Genomic DNA, 13,995 nt, shown 5'->3' on the forward strand with positions numbered 1-13,995 from the left:
CTTCTAAGCATCCAGGTTGGTGGCCACCATTGCCTCCTGTGGGAGGGAGTTCCATAGATTAACTCTGTGCCACATCAAGGAGGACTTCCAGCATTCAGCTTCGCTCCGGAGTTCTAGTGTCAGGGGAGAGGGAGGAAAACTTCTCTCCATCCACGTTCTCCATGCCTGGCGTAATCTTACAGTATTCTATCATCCTCTCACCATTCCTCCTCTAAACTAAAAAGTCCTCAATGCTGCATGACTTTCCTCCTGGGGGAGCCCCCCCCCCATTCCCTGGATCATTGCACTGGCTCTTTTCTGGACCTTCTCCTGCTCTGCAATATCCTTTTCCAGATGAGGCGACCAGAACGTCACACAGTACTCAAAGCATGGTTGTGCCACAGATTTGTATAACGGCATTACGATATGGACAGTTTTATTTCCAACGCCTTCCCTCACGATCACTGGCATGAAATCTGCATTTATTTGCCGCCGCCACATCCCAGCTCAGCCAGTTAGTTCCCCTCCCTTCCCCTCCCTCGCAGGGTTGTTGTGGCGAGGATAAAATGGAAGGAACTTGCTGGCCACTTTGAGCTTCTCAGAGGACGAAACCAGAATCAAAGGCCAGCAGTAAAAAGGAAGGAGGAGAGAGGGGCTCAGAAAGGAGGCCACAAATTGCCCTTTCTCAGGTGGCTTCCTTCCACCAGAGTTCTGGTTTCCCCTTTTGTCCTGAGATAATCCGAACTGGATGGACCGGTCCTCCTGCTGCGGCAGCACCCGTGGGTGCCTCAGAACAAGCTGCCGCCACCCGGCCTACGCCCTCCACCCCCCGGGGGAGCCAATCGCTGGTCAAGGAGGAGGCCCACCCCACAGCCACAGCCCAGGGGATAAAAACCCAAGGGGCACATCTACCCACCAACAGGCACCTCCTGAGCATCGCGATGTGGCCAGTGGGGCGCACAGGCCTGGTGGCCGTCTTGCTGGCCGCAGCCGTGGCGACGGAGGCCAAAGAGGTCCTGGAATTCAAGCCTGAAATTGGGGTGTCCAACGGAGGCCTCTGGGGCGCCTGGGCCTGGCAGGAGATGTGCCCGGAGGAGACCTACGCCACGGGGTTCAGCCTCAAGGTAACACCCCCCCACCCAAAATAAAAGCCCCACCCCTCCTTTGTGCCTGGCCTGGCTCTCCCAAACAGGGGGCCATCCCAGCTGAGCCCAGAGGTGCACGAAGGAGCAGGGGCGGACCTACATTGGGGGCCCCTGAAGCCGGAACTGCCATGGGGGCCCCTTCACAACCAGCAACGAGGTCTGGGTCCCCACCGCCATCACAGCCTTCACAGCATCTGGGCTACTGACTCTCAGACTTGGAGATTGTTGAAATATATGAACAAACAGCAATCAATTTGAGTCACGCAGCTCCCATTGGGTCTACTAGACCCATTTTTTTTAAGCAATGTGAAATGAGGTCCCTTCTGGGGCTCCTCTGGGATTGGGGCCCTGAAGATGAAGCTTCGTTAGTTTCAGAGTAGATCCGCCCCTATGGAGGAGTGGAATGTGGGCAGTGCTCCTGAGCATGTACAAAGCGCCTTTCTTCCTGACAGCCTCCCGTGCTCCCCTAGTCACCAAACAGCAAAAATGGAATGAATTCATTTTCCCCCTCCACTTATTAACACTTTTATACAGCTTGATAAGGGAGGAAGAACCCTCCTCCATTCCCAAGATGTTTTGTGATGAGGCTCCTTGGAGAGGGAGCATGGCACTCCCAGCGGGAAGCCAGCAAGCAGGATTCGCACACAAGACTCCCTCCCCTCCTTCAGCTTCCAGCTGCTGCTGCTTCTTTGGAGATTAGTGGAGGAAGATTGTCTTGCACATCAAAGGGTGGCTTCCAGCAACTGGTGTTCAGAGAGGCAGAGCATGACTGTTATGGATAGTTGCCATCGATATCCTCTGTGAATTTTTTCCCATCTAGGTTGGTGGCCCTCACTGTCTCCTGTGGCAGGGAGTTCCACAGTTTAACTGTGACGCCCTTCCTTTCACCTGCCCTACATCTCCCAACGTTCATTATTTCCCTGGACGCCCTCGAGTTCCCCTGTGTCCTGAGAGGTTGGTGGCCCTCACTGTCTCCTGTGGCAGGGAGTTCCACAGTTTAACTGTGACGCCCTTCCTTTCACCTGCCCTACATCTCCCAACGTTCATTATTTCCCTGGACGCCCTCGAGTTCCCCTGTGTCCTGAGAGAGGGGGGTGACTTTGCTCTAATGTTTTCTCCAGGTCGAAATGATTTTATCCATTGCTAATAATATAATAATAATTTATTACTTATACCCCGCCCCTCTGTCTGGGTTTCCCCGGCCACTCTGGGCGGCTCCCAAGAGAATATTAGAAGCACGAGAAAACATCAGATGTGGCGCTGCCTGCGTAATTCCCGAGTGGAGTCCCCGAGATGCGTGGGTGGCGCCTCGTCCGCCTCCTTCCGGCCACTCTGTCCTGCAGCCAAGCCGGTGCCAAACGTCTTGCTCTGCTCGCCTTCGGAGCCCATCAGGGAGGCAGGGAGGGGGGTCTCGTCCTCGGGGAAGCCCAGGACCTCCAGGCACACGGCCGAGACTTGCGCCCCGGCGAGGTCCGAGGTGCGCTCCCGTCTCTCCTTCGCTTTTCTCTAAGTTGAAAAGCCCCGCACGCCGAAACCTCCCCCCCCCCATTGTGTGTGTGTTGCTTCATCTCCGGGACCTTTTTGGCCGACCCCCTTCTCCCCCCCCCCCGCCCCAGGTGGAAGCCTATCGGGGTCCGATGGACGACGACACGGCGCTGAACGGGATCCGCCTCTTCTGCACTCGGGGCGGCCGGGGCGACAAGCACGAGGCGCACACCGTGGAGTCCCAGAGCGGCCCGTGAGTGGCTCCCTCTCCCTCTGCCTGGCCCCTGCGCCCCACACCCCCGCCCCCAAGCTCCACCCAAAGGATTGCGCAGCTGCCCCGGTCCTTGGGGCACTTTGCTGGGCTAGGGTCTGGGTTCGAATCCCCGCACTCGGTCTTGAAGCTCTTCCTGGGCGACCGGGGGGCAGTCACTGCCTTCTCTCGTCCTGGCCTACCTCGCAGGGTTGTGGCGGCTTCGTGACCGAGTGGGGATTCGAACTCTGGCCTCTCCAAGATCCTAGTCCTCATTTAATCCCTGCGACATGAAAGGGGGCGCACTCTCCTTCCTTGGATGGCCACCTGCCGGAGATGCTTCAGCTGAGATGCCTGCATTGCCGAGGGTGGGGCTGGATGACCCCTTGGGATCCCGCCCAACTCCGCAATTCCCTGACTGCGTGACTCCACCTGTCTGCATCTCCCACCCGCCCCAGAGAGCACAACCATTTGTGACCTCACGGCGTGCCTTGCAGGGGGCTGGACTAGATGGCCCTCGAGGGCCCTTCCAACGCCGCCCGTCTAGGATTGGAAGCCTGGTCTCCGCCAGGTCCTCGTCCGGCGCTCCAACCACTGCGCAGCACTGCCTGGCCTGACTCTCTCTCTCCCGCCCCCTTTCTCCCCCAGGTGGGGCCAGTGGTCGCCGCCCAGCTGGTGCCCCGAGGGCACCTACCTGACGAGGTTCTCGCTGCGCGTGGAGCAGACCCGGCGCGGGATCCACGACGACATGGGCGCCACCAACGCGCGCTTCGCCTGCTCCGGGGGCGCCCACCTGGAGGGGCGCGGCCTGAGCTGGGGGGAGTACGGTGAGTGGAGCCCGCCCTGCCGGAAGGGCCTGTGCGGCATCCAGACCAAGCAGGACCCCGTGCGCGGAGCCCTCAGGGACGACACCGCCCTCAATGACGCGCGCTTCTTCTGCTGCAGCCGCTGAGCAGGGGCCCCGCCGCCCCACCCATCCAGGAGGACCCCGGGGGAGTCTTCAAGGGGGCTCCTTGGGGGGCAGGGGCTCGGGCTCCATGGTCCGGGGGTGCCTTGTTTTTTTAGCTGTGGTTCCTGATTTGCAGGGAGTTGGAATGGATGACCTTTCGGTGGTCTTCTGTCCTGGATGCTTTAGTCGAGATTCCGGCATTGGAGGGGGCTGGACTAGATGACCCCGGGGGTCCCTTCCAACTCTACAAGTCTATGATACTTCCCTCTCCCGCACCTGTCCCACCAGGTCTCCGTCAGCAACTGACAGGCCCCCTCCTTCTGAACCCAGGCTTTGTCTCAGAATACATTAACAATAAAAATTGCCTCTGAGTACGTGCAAAGTGCTTGCTTGTTTGCTTTGACAGTCCCCCTTCTTCTCTCTAAGGAGCTCAAGGGGGCGCAAATGGTTGACTCTTCCTCATTCCATTCCTGCGAGGCCCTTGTGGCTGAATGGAACCTCCCTTCTCAGAGGCACTCTGTCCCCAAAGGCCACTTGCTGAGGATCTCATAAGTAGGCAAGAGGAGCCCCGCCGGATGAGGGCAAAGCGAGACCAACGAGTCCTCGCGGGAGCCAGATACCCCGACTCTAAATGGGCTGCCTCTGCACCTGGAGGCTCCACAAGGACACCAGCAGAGTCTGCTGAGCCCCCCAGTCGAGCCCTTGCCTTCCTCGTAGATCTGTCTAGGCCTCTTTCAAAGCCACCGCTCTTTCCTGTGGGAGGGAGTTCCGCAGTTTAACGAGGCGCTGCAGCTCCAAAGTGTGCGAGAATCTTCTCCCCTTTCAGCCCCCCCCCCCACACAGCAGATCCCCATCCCTCCACCCAAAATATCCACGCCCCCCTCCCCCGCAGAGCAGCCCTGCAGAGCCGGACTCAACAACGAGGGGAGAGCTGGTTTATTCCAACTTTTGCAAACCGTAGAGATGAGAAGTGCGTGGGGGGGGGCTGTGGGGTGGGGGGGTCTTGTACGGAGTGTGCGCGTTGCGGGTGGGGGTCCAGCCCAGTCGGGTCCCTCAAAGGCCCCCGTCACCCTACGAGAAAAGGAGAGGGAGAAATTGGTCAGTGAAGCGGGGGCTCGCAGGGGCCGTGGCTTTGTAGTACCTGGACTTAGCGCCCAATTGGGGGGCCAAGAGAGGGCGCAACCCCCAGGGTGTGCCTGCTTTGCCAGGCGGGGGGCACCGACTCTCCTTCCCGCCGCCCCCTCTCCCCACGCTCCCCCCATTTCTCAGGCCCCCTTACCGCCCGGTCCTCAGCTTTGCGGCAATCTCCGCACACGGTGCCCACCAGCCCATTGACCACCTGAAGTCCGCACAGCGCCAGCTCCACCAGCCCCAGGCCCAGCAGGATGGAGAAGAGGACCACATGCCACATCACCACGTTGGGGGGGTTCAGGCACTCCTCCCACAGCGTCCGGTTGCCCAGGTAGCTCTCACTGCGGGGGAGACAGGTGCCATCAGTGGGGGGGGGGGGCGCTGGAGGAGGTCCTTGGCAGGGAGCGCTACTTATTTCATGGCATTGACTGCCCCCTTCTCCAAGGAGCTCGGGGAAGATGGCCAGCCTGGGTCTCCTCCAACTTCTTCGGAGGTTTTTAAGCAGAGGTTGAGTGGTCCTCTGCCAGGGATGCTTCAGTTGTGGTTCCTGCACTGCAGGGGGTCAGGCTGGATGACCCCAGGGTGTCCCTCCACAGCCCTGCCAGATATCCTAGGCTGAGAGGCGGTCATACCCAGAGACAGGGCCAGACTGAGGTTTGAAGAGGCCCTCAGCTCCTGAAGGTCAAGGGACCCTTTCTATGTCCAGCTGTCCTTTGCCAACAATAAATTGTCCCTGCTTTTTGTGTTGAATAAATGCTATAGGGCAAATTATAGACCTAATAGGTATTTAAAGCCATTTGCACATAACATAATATGTACCTATTTTATCAAAGTAACTGTTGAACTGAAATACAGTCGTACCTTGGGTTAAGTATTTAATTTGTTCTTAACCTGAAACTGTTCTTAACCTGAGGTAACACTTTAGCTAATGGGGCCTCCCGCTGCCGTCACACGATTTCTGTTCTCTTCCTGAAGCAAAGTTCTTAACCCGAGGTACTACTTCCGGGTTAGTGGAGTCTGTAACCTGAAGTGTATGTAACCTGAAGCCTATGTAACCCAAGGTACCACTGTATTATTAAGAAGAAGTATATTAATAATGAAATACAATTAAGAAGAAGTATATTCATAGTTAAATAAAATTAAGAAGAAGTATATTCATAGTAAAATACAATTAAGGAGAAGTATATGGGGGGGGTGCCCAAGAGAGTGGGGCCCTAAGCTATAGCTTGTTTAGCTTATACGTAAATCCGGCATTGCCCACAGAGCTTCCTGGCCACGTGCAGAGATCTGAAGGCAGGTCTCTCCAAACCTGGATCTTTCCCACCCACGGCCAGGATCCGAGCGCAGGAGTGCTTCCTGCCCTCCTGAGGTTTCCAGCAACTGGGATTCAGAAGCATTTGTCTCCCAGGGGGTGGGGGCTCTCCCTCCCTCTCTACTGCAGCCCCCCCCCACTCCTCACCTGAGGTCCTTGAAGGGCGACCCCCACGTCCCGTCCTTCGCCTCGCACCAGGGTCCCTCGGCCAGGGCAGTGGACGACACCACCAGGCAGTAGAAGCCCCCCAGCCCCCCAAAGATGGAGCAGAAGACAGAGCGCAGCATCTGGGGGGGAGGAGAAGGTCAGGGGGGGCCTGGTGCCGCCCAACACACGCCCCACTTTCTCGGCCCCTCTTCTGCTCTCAGGACTCCAACCCAGAGCCCTCATGGCACAGACTCCATAGGAAGCCCCCCCTTCTCTCCCCTCGGTGGGACAAGGTGGGAGCTCCCAGTCTCCCTACCTAGAAACAGGACTCTGCGCCCCCAAACCTCTGCCAAACCCCCAGGCTCTGTTTGCGAAAACATCAAGGGGGGCACGTGCAGAGGGTCTCCGTGTTGCTACTTCCAGGCCGGGCAATGCATATGCCTCTGTGCCCGGGCAGAGTGCCTTTGCCTCACTACTGGGCCGGGTGGGGAGAGGAACCCGAAAGTGTGTGTTGGTGTGGAACTGGAGGGGGGGGCAGACAAAATAAGCAACAGTTTGTGACCTGCTTGATGCCCCCTCCTTTGCCAGAGCTGAAAATAGGAATAAAGGGTTCAGGGTGCAAGGTGTCCATTTTCACAAATGGGGTTGTTTTAAAAAAGGGGGAATGTTTGGGACTCATGGCCAGGAATGAAAACACCCTCCAGCCCCCAGCCCCAAAGATCAGGCCCAGCCTCAGCTGAGTTGCTGGCTTGTTCTCACTTTTACTTACACACACACACACACACACACACACACACACACACACACAAATAAATAAATAAAGGCAGAGAAACATGCCCCCAGGGGTCATCCATCCCAACCTGCTTCAATGCAGGAATCTTTTGCTCAAACCCACAATCCTGTCTCATGCTCTACCAACTGAGTGATCACCAATTATTATTTGGGGGGGCACTACAGTTCCCACTAGCCCCTAGCAGGATGTGCTGGCTGTCTGGGAACTGTCGTTCCAGAGACCTGGCTGCCTCTAGCAGGCGCCTTGCAGGTGGCGGCTCAAGGGGCCGAGAGAGCGCTGCCCCCCCCGGCAGACGAGGCAGAGGAAGAGACGGGGAGGAGGGCCCAAGGATCCGTACCTGGCACCTGTTCCCGCAGCATCCGTATCCGCAGCAGCCTTTCCCTCCGGCCCTCACGGCAGAGCACCCGGTGCAGAGGACCTGGGGGAGGTGGAAAGGGAGAAGGGGGAGGTCAGAGAGTTGCTGGATCAGCCCCAAGGAAGACCCCCCCCACACACACACTCCCGGATTCAGCCTCCTGTCCTCACAGCAGCCAAGTGCCCCAGAGAACCTAGGAAGACAGATAGACTGCCTCTGGCTCAGGAAGCTCCACAAGGACGTAAGAAGAAGCTGGATGCTGGATGAGGCCGCCTTGCCCAGAATCCTGCTCCCGCCGTGGCTGAAAGGGGAAACCCAGCAAACAGGAACTTGCCCAACCCTCTTTTCAAGAGATCCAAGCGGGCGGCGGCCACTCATTCCTGTGGCAGTGAGTTCCAGAGGTTAACTCCTCCACGGTGGCCCCTGGATTGGCCTGGCTGCCCACACCACTAATAACAACGAGAAGAATTTGATGGCTTATATGCCGTCCCTCTGGATGGGTTTCCTCAGCAGATCTGGGTGGCTTCCAACAGATATAAAAGCAGAATCAGACACTAAAAACTTCCCTAAACAGGGCTGCCTTCTATTGTTTTCTAAAAGTCAGATACAGTGGTACCTCGGGTTGAGAACTGAATTCGTTCCGGAGGTCCGTTTTTAACCTGAAACTGTTCTTAACCTGAAGCACCACTTTAGCTAATGGGGCCTCCCGCAGCCGCCGCACCTCAGGAGCACAATTTCTGTTCTCATCCTGAAGCAAAGTTCTTAACCCAAGGTACTATTTCTGGGTTAGCAGAGTCTAAAGCATATGTAACCTGAAGTGTCTGTAAGCCGAGGTACCACTGTAGTTGTTTATTTCCTAGACATCTGCTGGGAGGGCGTTCCACAGGGCGGGGGCCACCACCAAGAAAGCCCTCTGCCTGGTTCCCTGTAACCTCACTTCTTGCCACTGCCCCCCCCCGGCCCTCCCCACCTGATGCCACTGGGCTGGGCTTCTCGAACTCAGGACCTGCCTTTACCTGAGCAGCTCTCAGGCTGCAGGATGCCACAAGCACACATCTGTCATTTGACAGAAAAGGCAGGTGGATCTGAAGGTGCCCCCCCCCCGGAACATGGGCAGTGGCACCCCCCCCGGCAAGAGCGGTGGCCCCCCCCATCAGGTCCCTCCAGCAAACCTTTGCCACTGCTGCCTTCTCCCCTGATGCGCCTCATTTCCCCTTTCGGGGAGCAGAGATCACCTTGTTTTATTGACCCCCACTCCATGCCAGCTGTCTCCCTTGCAGATAAGGCCCTGTTATCTCCCACAGAGTGTGCGTCAGGGGGAACTTTGCACAAAGTTCACCATGAGAGAAACTGAGGCTGCCTGTGGGAAGAAAGTGCTATGGTGGGGGGCCAGACCAGGTGATGGGGTTCCTCTGGGTTCTCCAATGGCACCCCTAGTCCCTTGGGGAATGTGCTTGGCACCCCGTTGCCAGGAGAGACAGCCGGGGTCCTGCTGTGGGTCAGGGCTGTCAACCTCCCCAGACCAGTCCCGGATTTGCATGTAAGCTAAACAAGCAAAAGCTTAGGGCCCCATTTTCTTGGGGGCCACCAAAAAAATTAAAGGAAAAAGAAACTGGATGTACATTTCCCAAATATAAGATAAAAAACAAATAAAATACAGTGGTACTTTGGGTTAAGAACTTAATTCGTTCTGGAGGTCTGTTCTTAACCTGAAATTGTTCTTAACCTGAAGCACCACTTTAGCTGATGGGGTCTCCTGCTGCCGCTGCGCCGCCAGAGCACAATTTCTATTCTCATCCTGAAGCAAAGTTCTTAACCCGAGGTACTATTTCTGGGTTAGCGGTGTCTGTAACCTGAAGCGTCTGTAACCCGAGGTACCACTGTAAAACCTACATACAGCAGCAGTGTTTTCGATACCTAATTAGGTTTATAAATTGCCATATAGCATATATTCAACACAAAAAGCAAGGACAATTTGTTGTTGACAAAGGACAGCTGGACATATAAAGGGCCCCATTCCCTTCAGGAGCTGAGGGCCTCATCAAACCTCAGTCCGGCCCTGCCAGAGTCGCTCTGCTCCTGAGCATCCAATGCAATCAGGCCATGCGGGGGGGGGGGGGACTGTGGTTGGTACCAGAGATGTCCCTGGGCAGACAACTCAAGGAAGTGAGTCAGGCTGTGCAAGGCAGGAGGAAGCAGTGTCTTTCTCACCACCGACATGACCCCAAGCCATGAAGGGAGGCTCTTCCCGGCGGCAAGTCCTGAGAATCATAGGGATGGAGGGCACCCCCGGGGTCATCTAGACCAACCCCCTGCAATGCAGGAATCTCAGCTAATGAACCCCTGGCAGGCAGCCACCCAAGCACTGCTTAAATGCCTCCAGTGGAGGAGAACCCACCCCCTCCCTTAGAATCACAGAACTGGCGAGTTGGAAGGGCCCCCAAGGGTCATCTAGCCCACCCACCAGCCCTGGACACTCACCATCAGCCCCCCGCCAACGAGGCCCCCCATGAGCCACACTTGGGTGGTGATGTTCTGGGGGGTCCAGTCCCGCTGCATGTTGGGGAACATCAGGAGGATGTTGGCCACAATGCAGGCCAGGCCAGCCGTCACCAGGCTGAGGCCCACCAGGCGGGCGCACTTGCCGGTGCACATGGTGGGAGACGAGGCCCCAGGGGGAGACGGGCGCAGGTGCGGCCGGACGGCGGAAGCGGAGGAGGAGGCTGCTGCTGCCGTGCGGAGGAGCCAGAGCAGGAAACTGTTTGCTCGCAGATAAGGAGGGCAAAGGGCTGGCCAGAGGAGAGGGAAAACATTTCCCAGCCTGGCATCCCTGCCACCTCCTCCTCCTCTTCTCTGCTGCACAGAAACTCTGCCTCCCTCCCTGGAGGGGTTTAAGCAGAGGTCGGGGGGGGCGCATCTGTCAGGGATTGCAGGGGGTTGGACTAGATGACCCTTGGGGTCCCTCCCAGCTCTGCAGTTCTAGAATTCCATTTATTTATTTATTGAATTCATATACTGCCCTGTTCCCAGAGGCCTCAAGCCAATTCACAAAACAAAATCAGAATATGAAACCACAAAATACATCATCAAAATAGAAACAACAACCCAATAACACCCCCCCCAAAAGAGCCACATTTTAAAAAGGCATAGGATGACTACCAAAGCAACCAATGTTTTTGTCTGGTGCCTCGAGGTGTATAATGAAGGCACTAGGCAGATTTCCTTGGGGAGAGCAGACGGGGAGCCACTGCAGAGAAGGCCCGTTTCCTTTTCGGAAGCCAATCTGCCCCCTGTGCATATAATCACATTCTGTAGTTGGAAGGAGCCCCCAAGAGTAATCTAGACTGCAGTGAAGGAATCACAGCTCAAAAATCCCCAGGAGACGGCCACCCGACCTCTGCTTGAAAACCTTTGGTGAAGGAGAGTCCACCACCTTACAAGGAATTGCAGAGTTGGAAGGGACCCCGGGAGTAATCGAGTCCAACCCCCTGCAATGCAGGAATCTCAGCTTGAGCATCCCTGGCAGTGGCCAGCCAACCTCTGCTTGAAAACCTCCAAGGAAGGGGAGTCTGCAACCTCCACTGCCAAACGCCAAACAGCTGGCAGGAGCCCAGAGAGAAGAAACGCCCTGGTGCATCTGCAGCAGCCCAACCGGACGCCTTCCTCTGCCCCGACTGCAACAAAACATGTCTCTCCTGCATCGGTCTCTGCAGCTACAGCAGGCGCTGCAACCTCCCCACTGCTTGGCCTCACCCCCAAAGGGATGCTCCTCCAGGGTCTCCTGGGGCTAAAAGGGGCTGAAATGGCAGAGGTGGAGGCAGGGGGCAAGGAGATGCTAAAAGAAGGGGGGGGGGAGGAAATCCCAGGAGCGAGAGGGCAAGTGAGGTGGAAAGGGGGGGGGTCCCTGAAGTGGAGGGTCGCTGAAGGCAAAGAGCTGCACACACTTCAGTTTATGATATGGAAACTTAATTCAGTGCATGACCTCCTGTGGCCCAGCTGGACTGAGAGCTTGGACTGCCTGATACACATAGATGGGTACAAAATGGCTGCCTATCTGGAAATAGATGGATACAGTGCTTTTTTTCTAGAGGGTACGCAGGGGTACACATACCCCTAAACATTTTGTGAATCTTTGTACTTTTGTCCACTTACTGTACTTATTTTCCCCAATTTGAACTATAAAATGGTGGTTTTCTTGAGTCGAAATGAGAGTACCCCTAAACATTTTTTTATATAAAAAAGCACTGGATAGAGATCGATAGATTGATAGATATGAGAGAGAGAGAAAGTGCTTTTTTGTATTATGTTTTCCCCATTCTCACACATCTTCTTTCTGTGTTTATCAGCTGCCACCATTTGTAGGCAGTAATGCCAATAAGTATCTCACCTTTAATTTACTTGTGACGTTGACTCTTTTTCCGGTTTTGCACTCCTTCTTTTCCAGGACCGAACCCAGAAACGAGTCTTTCAGAACTTGTCGCCTTTGCCGTGTTCTCTGCTAATTGTATGTTTATAGCTTGTTTTATATCTTACACCTCGTATTATATCAAACCCCACAGGATACAAACTGCAATGCAATATAGTAGGAGGAGGAAGGGCAGGAACTAAAATGCCATTAAAAATCACTAGGAATATTTCCTGGGATGGATCTACCGCCTCCTCTCTCCAGTCCCAGAAAAGGCAGGAACCCTGTGCCTCCTCACTCATCCCTCAGCCGAGAGCCAATATCGCTGATGGGGGAAGTTTGCTTTCTCTTGCTCAGGAGGGGAGAACGGGAACCAAAGGATTAGATTCCAAGCAAACATCAGGGGGAAAACATTAGGATGGGAAGAAGGTGGTGGACTCCCCTTTCTTGGAGGTTTTTAAGCCGAGGTTGGGCGGCCGTCCCTCGTGGATGCTTGAGCTGAGAATCCTGCATTGCAGGGGGTGGGACTAGATGACCCTCAGGAGCCCCTTCCAACTCCACAGTTCTATGATTCCAGCATGGGGCTTCCTGCTTCTTGCAGGGCCTTTTCTCCTGCCCGCTGCTCCTCCGGTTTCTGGCCAAGGAAGGAAGCAGCTCAGAAACCTGCCAGCCAAGAGGCCACCCCGATGGAGGGAGGTGGGGTGGGGGGAGCTGCCCCTCCCACAAATTAATAATAATAATAATAATAATAATAATAATAATAATAATAATAATAATACTTACCCCAAACTACCCTGGCGTGCTCTGGTCCGTGGGGTCACGAAGAGTCGGACACGACTAAGCGACTAAACAACAACCCCAAACTACAAATCGTAGAAAGATTTTTCTGAGCACTTGGGGTCAAAATAAAGTAATTTGAAGCAACTGTTGCTGACCCAAGTCATTCCGAATCTGCTGGACAGAGCCAGAAAGAGGATGGGGACAGGTGGGAGACCTGCCCCCCCCAAAAAACATAAATCCTGGTTACTCCCATGGCTCCCCTTCCCACACATAAAGGAGCTCTGGGTGTGCTCAACACACGTGTCTCCTGCTCTGCAGAGGGAGGGCTGAGTGTGCCTGGCTTTGCCAGGGTTAAAAGGAGCTGAGCTGGATTCCTAGAGAGGAAAGGCAATGAAGTGGGGGGGGCAGTCCTCCAGAAGAGAAGCCCCTCCTCCCTGCCACTGACGTCCCTTCCTGCAAGAGAGGGGGAGGGGAGCCTGCTGTCTTTCTGCTTTGCACCTCCTGCAACCTGGTGAGTCTCTCTTGTCTTCCGCCATGGGGTGCATTGGGGAGAAGCGGGGGGGGGGATGCATCAGGGGGTCCTGTTCAGCTCATGCAGGCGGGGAGCCCCCATCCAGCCCCATCCACACCCCAAGACACAACCACCCAATTGGCCCTGCAAAGGAACTGACAGGCAATGCAGCTGCTTTAAAGCAGGAATGAATGGTGTTCTCAAGGGCTGCTGTGGGGATTAAAGGACAGCAGGGAGACCCCTGGATGCCCCCTTGAGGAAAAGGGTGGGTGGAAATGCAATGAATGAAGAGAGGGATCTGGCTGTGGGATTTTGGAACTGATTCTGATTCATCGTCAAGGTCAGCTCCACACACGTAGCGCGCATTGCAATAATACCTGAGCATGGAGTGCCCTGTCCACGTCCTCTCTCTCTCAAAGGGACTAGCAGCCTAGCCCAGCTGGAAATGGGGCGGTAGAGAAGGGACAGTATCTGTGGTGGGAAATGACGGGCTCCTTCTGGCTAGTTCCTCCACCTTTGTTCTCACATGTGGTTCCTAAAAGCTGGCAGAATGGGTCAGTGGCTGCCCCCTGGCAGCAGATTTGAATGGCTGGCTAAACCAGATGAGGGTAGCCAATGGGTCTTAAACCCTCAGTGAGTTAGGGACTCCCTCTGCATGGGAAGACAGGCTCTGGTGGATTGAGCAGACAAGACCCACAGTAGGTTCAACAGTTAAGAAGGGAATTTCTGCAGGTCTTGTCATCCGGTCAGTCC

The 13,995-nt window shown here is 55.6% G+C and overlaps 3 protein-coding genes across 3 annotated transcripts in view; 2 read left to right on the forward strand and 1 right to left on the reverse strand.

Annotated features, from left to right (window-relative positions):
- The first annotated feature begins 226 nt into the window (after nt 1–226).
- On the forward strand, nt 227–3,822 carry LOC309354606 (vitelline membrane outer layer protein 1 homolog). Its single transcript, XM_081884839.1, has 3 exons — nt 227–1,103; nt 2,741–2,862; nt 3,508–3,822. The coding sequence occupies exons 1-3, from the start codon at nt 921–923 to the stop codon at nt 3,809–3,811; spliced, it is 609 nt and encodes a 202-aa protein (XP_081740965.1). The 5' UTR covers nt 227–920; the 3' UTR covers nt 3,812–3,822.
- Nucleotides 3,823–4,731: 909 nt separating this feature from the next.
- On the reverse strand, nt 4,732–10,299 carry TM4SF5 (transmembrane 4 L six family member 5). The gene is made up of 5 exons (XM_081884890.1): nt 10,028–10,299; nt 7,529–7,609; nt 6,399–6,538; nt 5,088–5,280; nt 4,732–4,879 (listed from the first exon to the last, which is right to left on the reverse strand). The coding sequence occupies exons 1-5, from the start codon at nt 10,199–10,201 to the stop codon at nt 4,862–4,864; spliced, it is 606 nt and encodes a 201-aa protein (XP_081741016.1). The 5' UTR covers nt 10,202–10,299; the 3' UTR covers nt 4,732–4,861.
- A 2,870-nt stretch (nt 10,300–13,169) lies between these two features.
- LOC309354618 (uncharacterized protein) overlaps nt 13,170–13,995 on the forward strand; it is a 52,469-nt gene continuing 51,643 nt past the window's right edge. The window contains exon 1 of the mRNA XM_081884853.1: nt 13,170–13,242. The gene's annotated coding sequence lies outside the window, so the exon portion shown is untranslated. The remainder of the gene's footprint in view (nt 13,243–13,995) is intronic.

The sequence above is a fragment of the Podarcis melisellensis genome (genome assembly GCF_964234715.1).
Source record: "Podarcis melisellensis genome assembly, chromosome: 13".
Classification (NCBI taxonomy): domain Eukaryota; kingdom Metazoa; phylum Chordata; class Lepidosauria; order Squamata; family Lacertidae; genus Podarcis; species Podarcis melisellensis.

Coding starts and splice junctions, on each gene's coding strand:
- TM4SF5 (XM_081884890.1), bottom strand. CDS start 10,201: ATGTGCACCGGCAAGTGCGCCCGCCTGGTGGGCCTCAGCCTGGTGACG. Junction 6,539..7,528: donor GCTGCGGGAACAGGTGCCAG/GTACGGATCCTT, acceptor CCTCCCCCCCAG/ATGCTGCGCTCTGTCTTCTG. Junction 5,281..6,398: donor TCGCCCTTCAAGGACCTCAG/GTGAGGAGTGGG, acceptor TCTCCCCCGCAG/TGAGAGCTACCTGGGCAACC.
- LOC309354606 (XM_081884839.1), top strand. CDS start 921: ATGTGGCCAGTGGGGCGCACAGGCCTGGTGGCCGTCTTGCTGGCCGCA. Junction 1,104..2,740: donor CCACGGGGTTCAGCCTCAAG/GTAACACCCCCC, acceptor CCCCCGCCCCAG/GTGGAAGCCTATCGGGGTCC. Junction 2,863..3,507: donor GTGGAGTCCCAGAGCGGCCC/GTGAGTGGCTCC, acceptor TTTCTCCCCCAG/GTGGGGCCAGTGGTCGCCGC.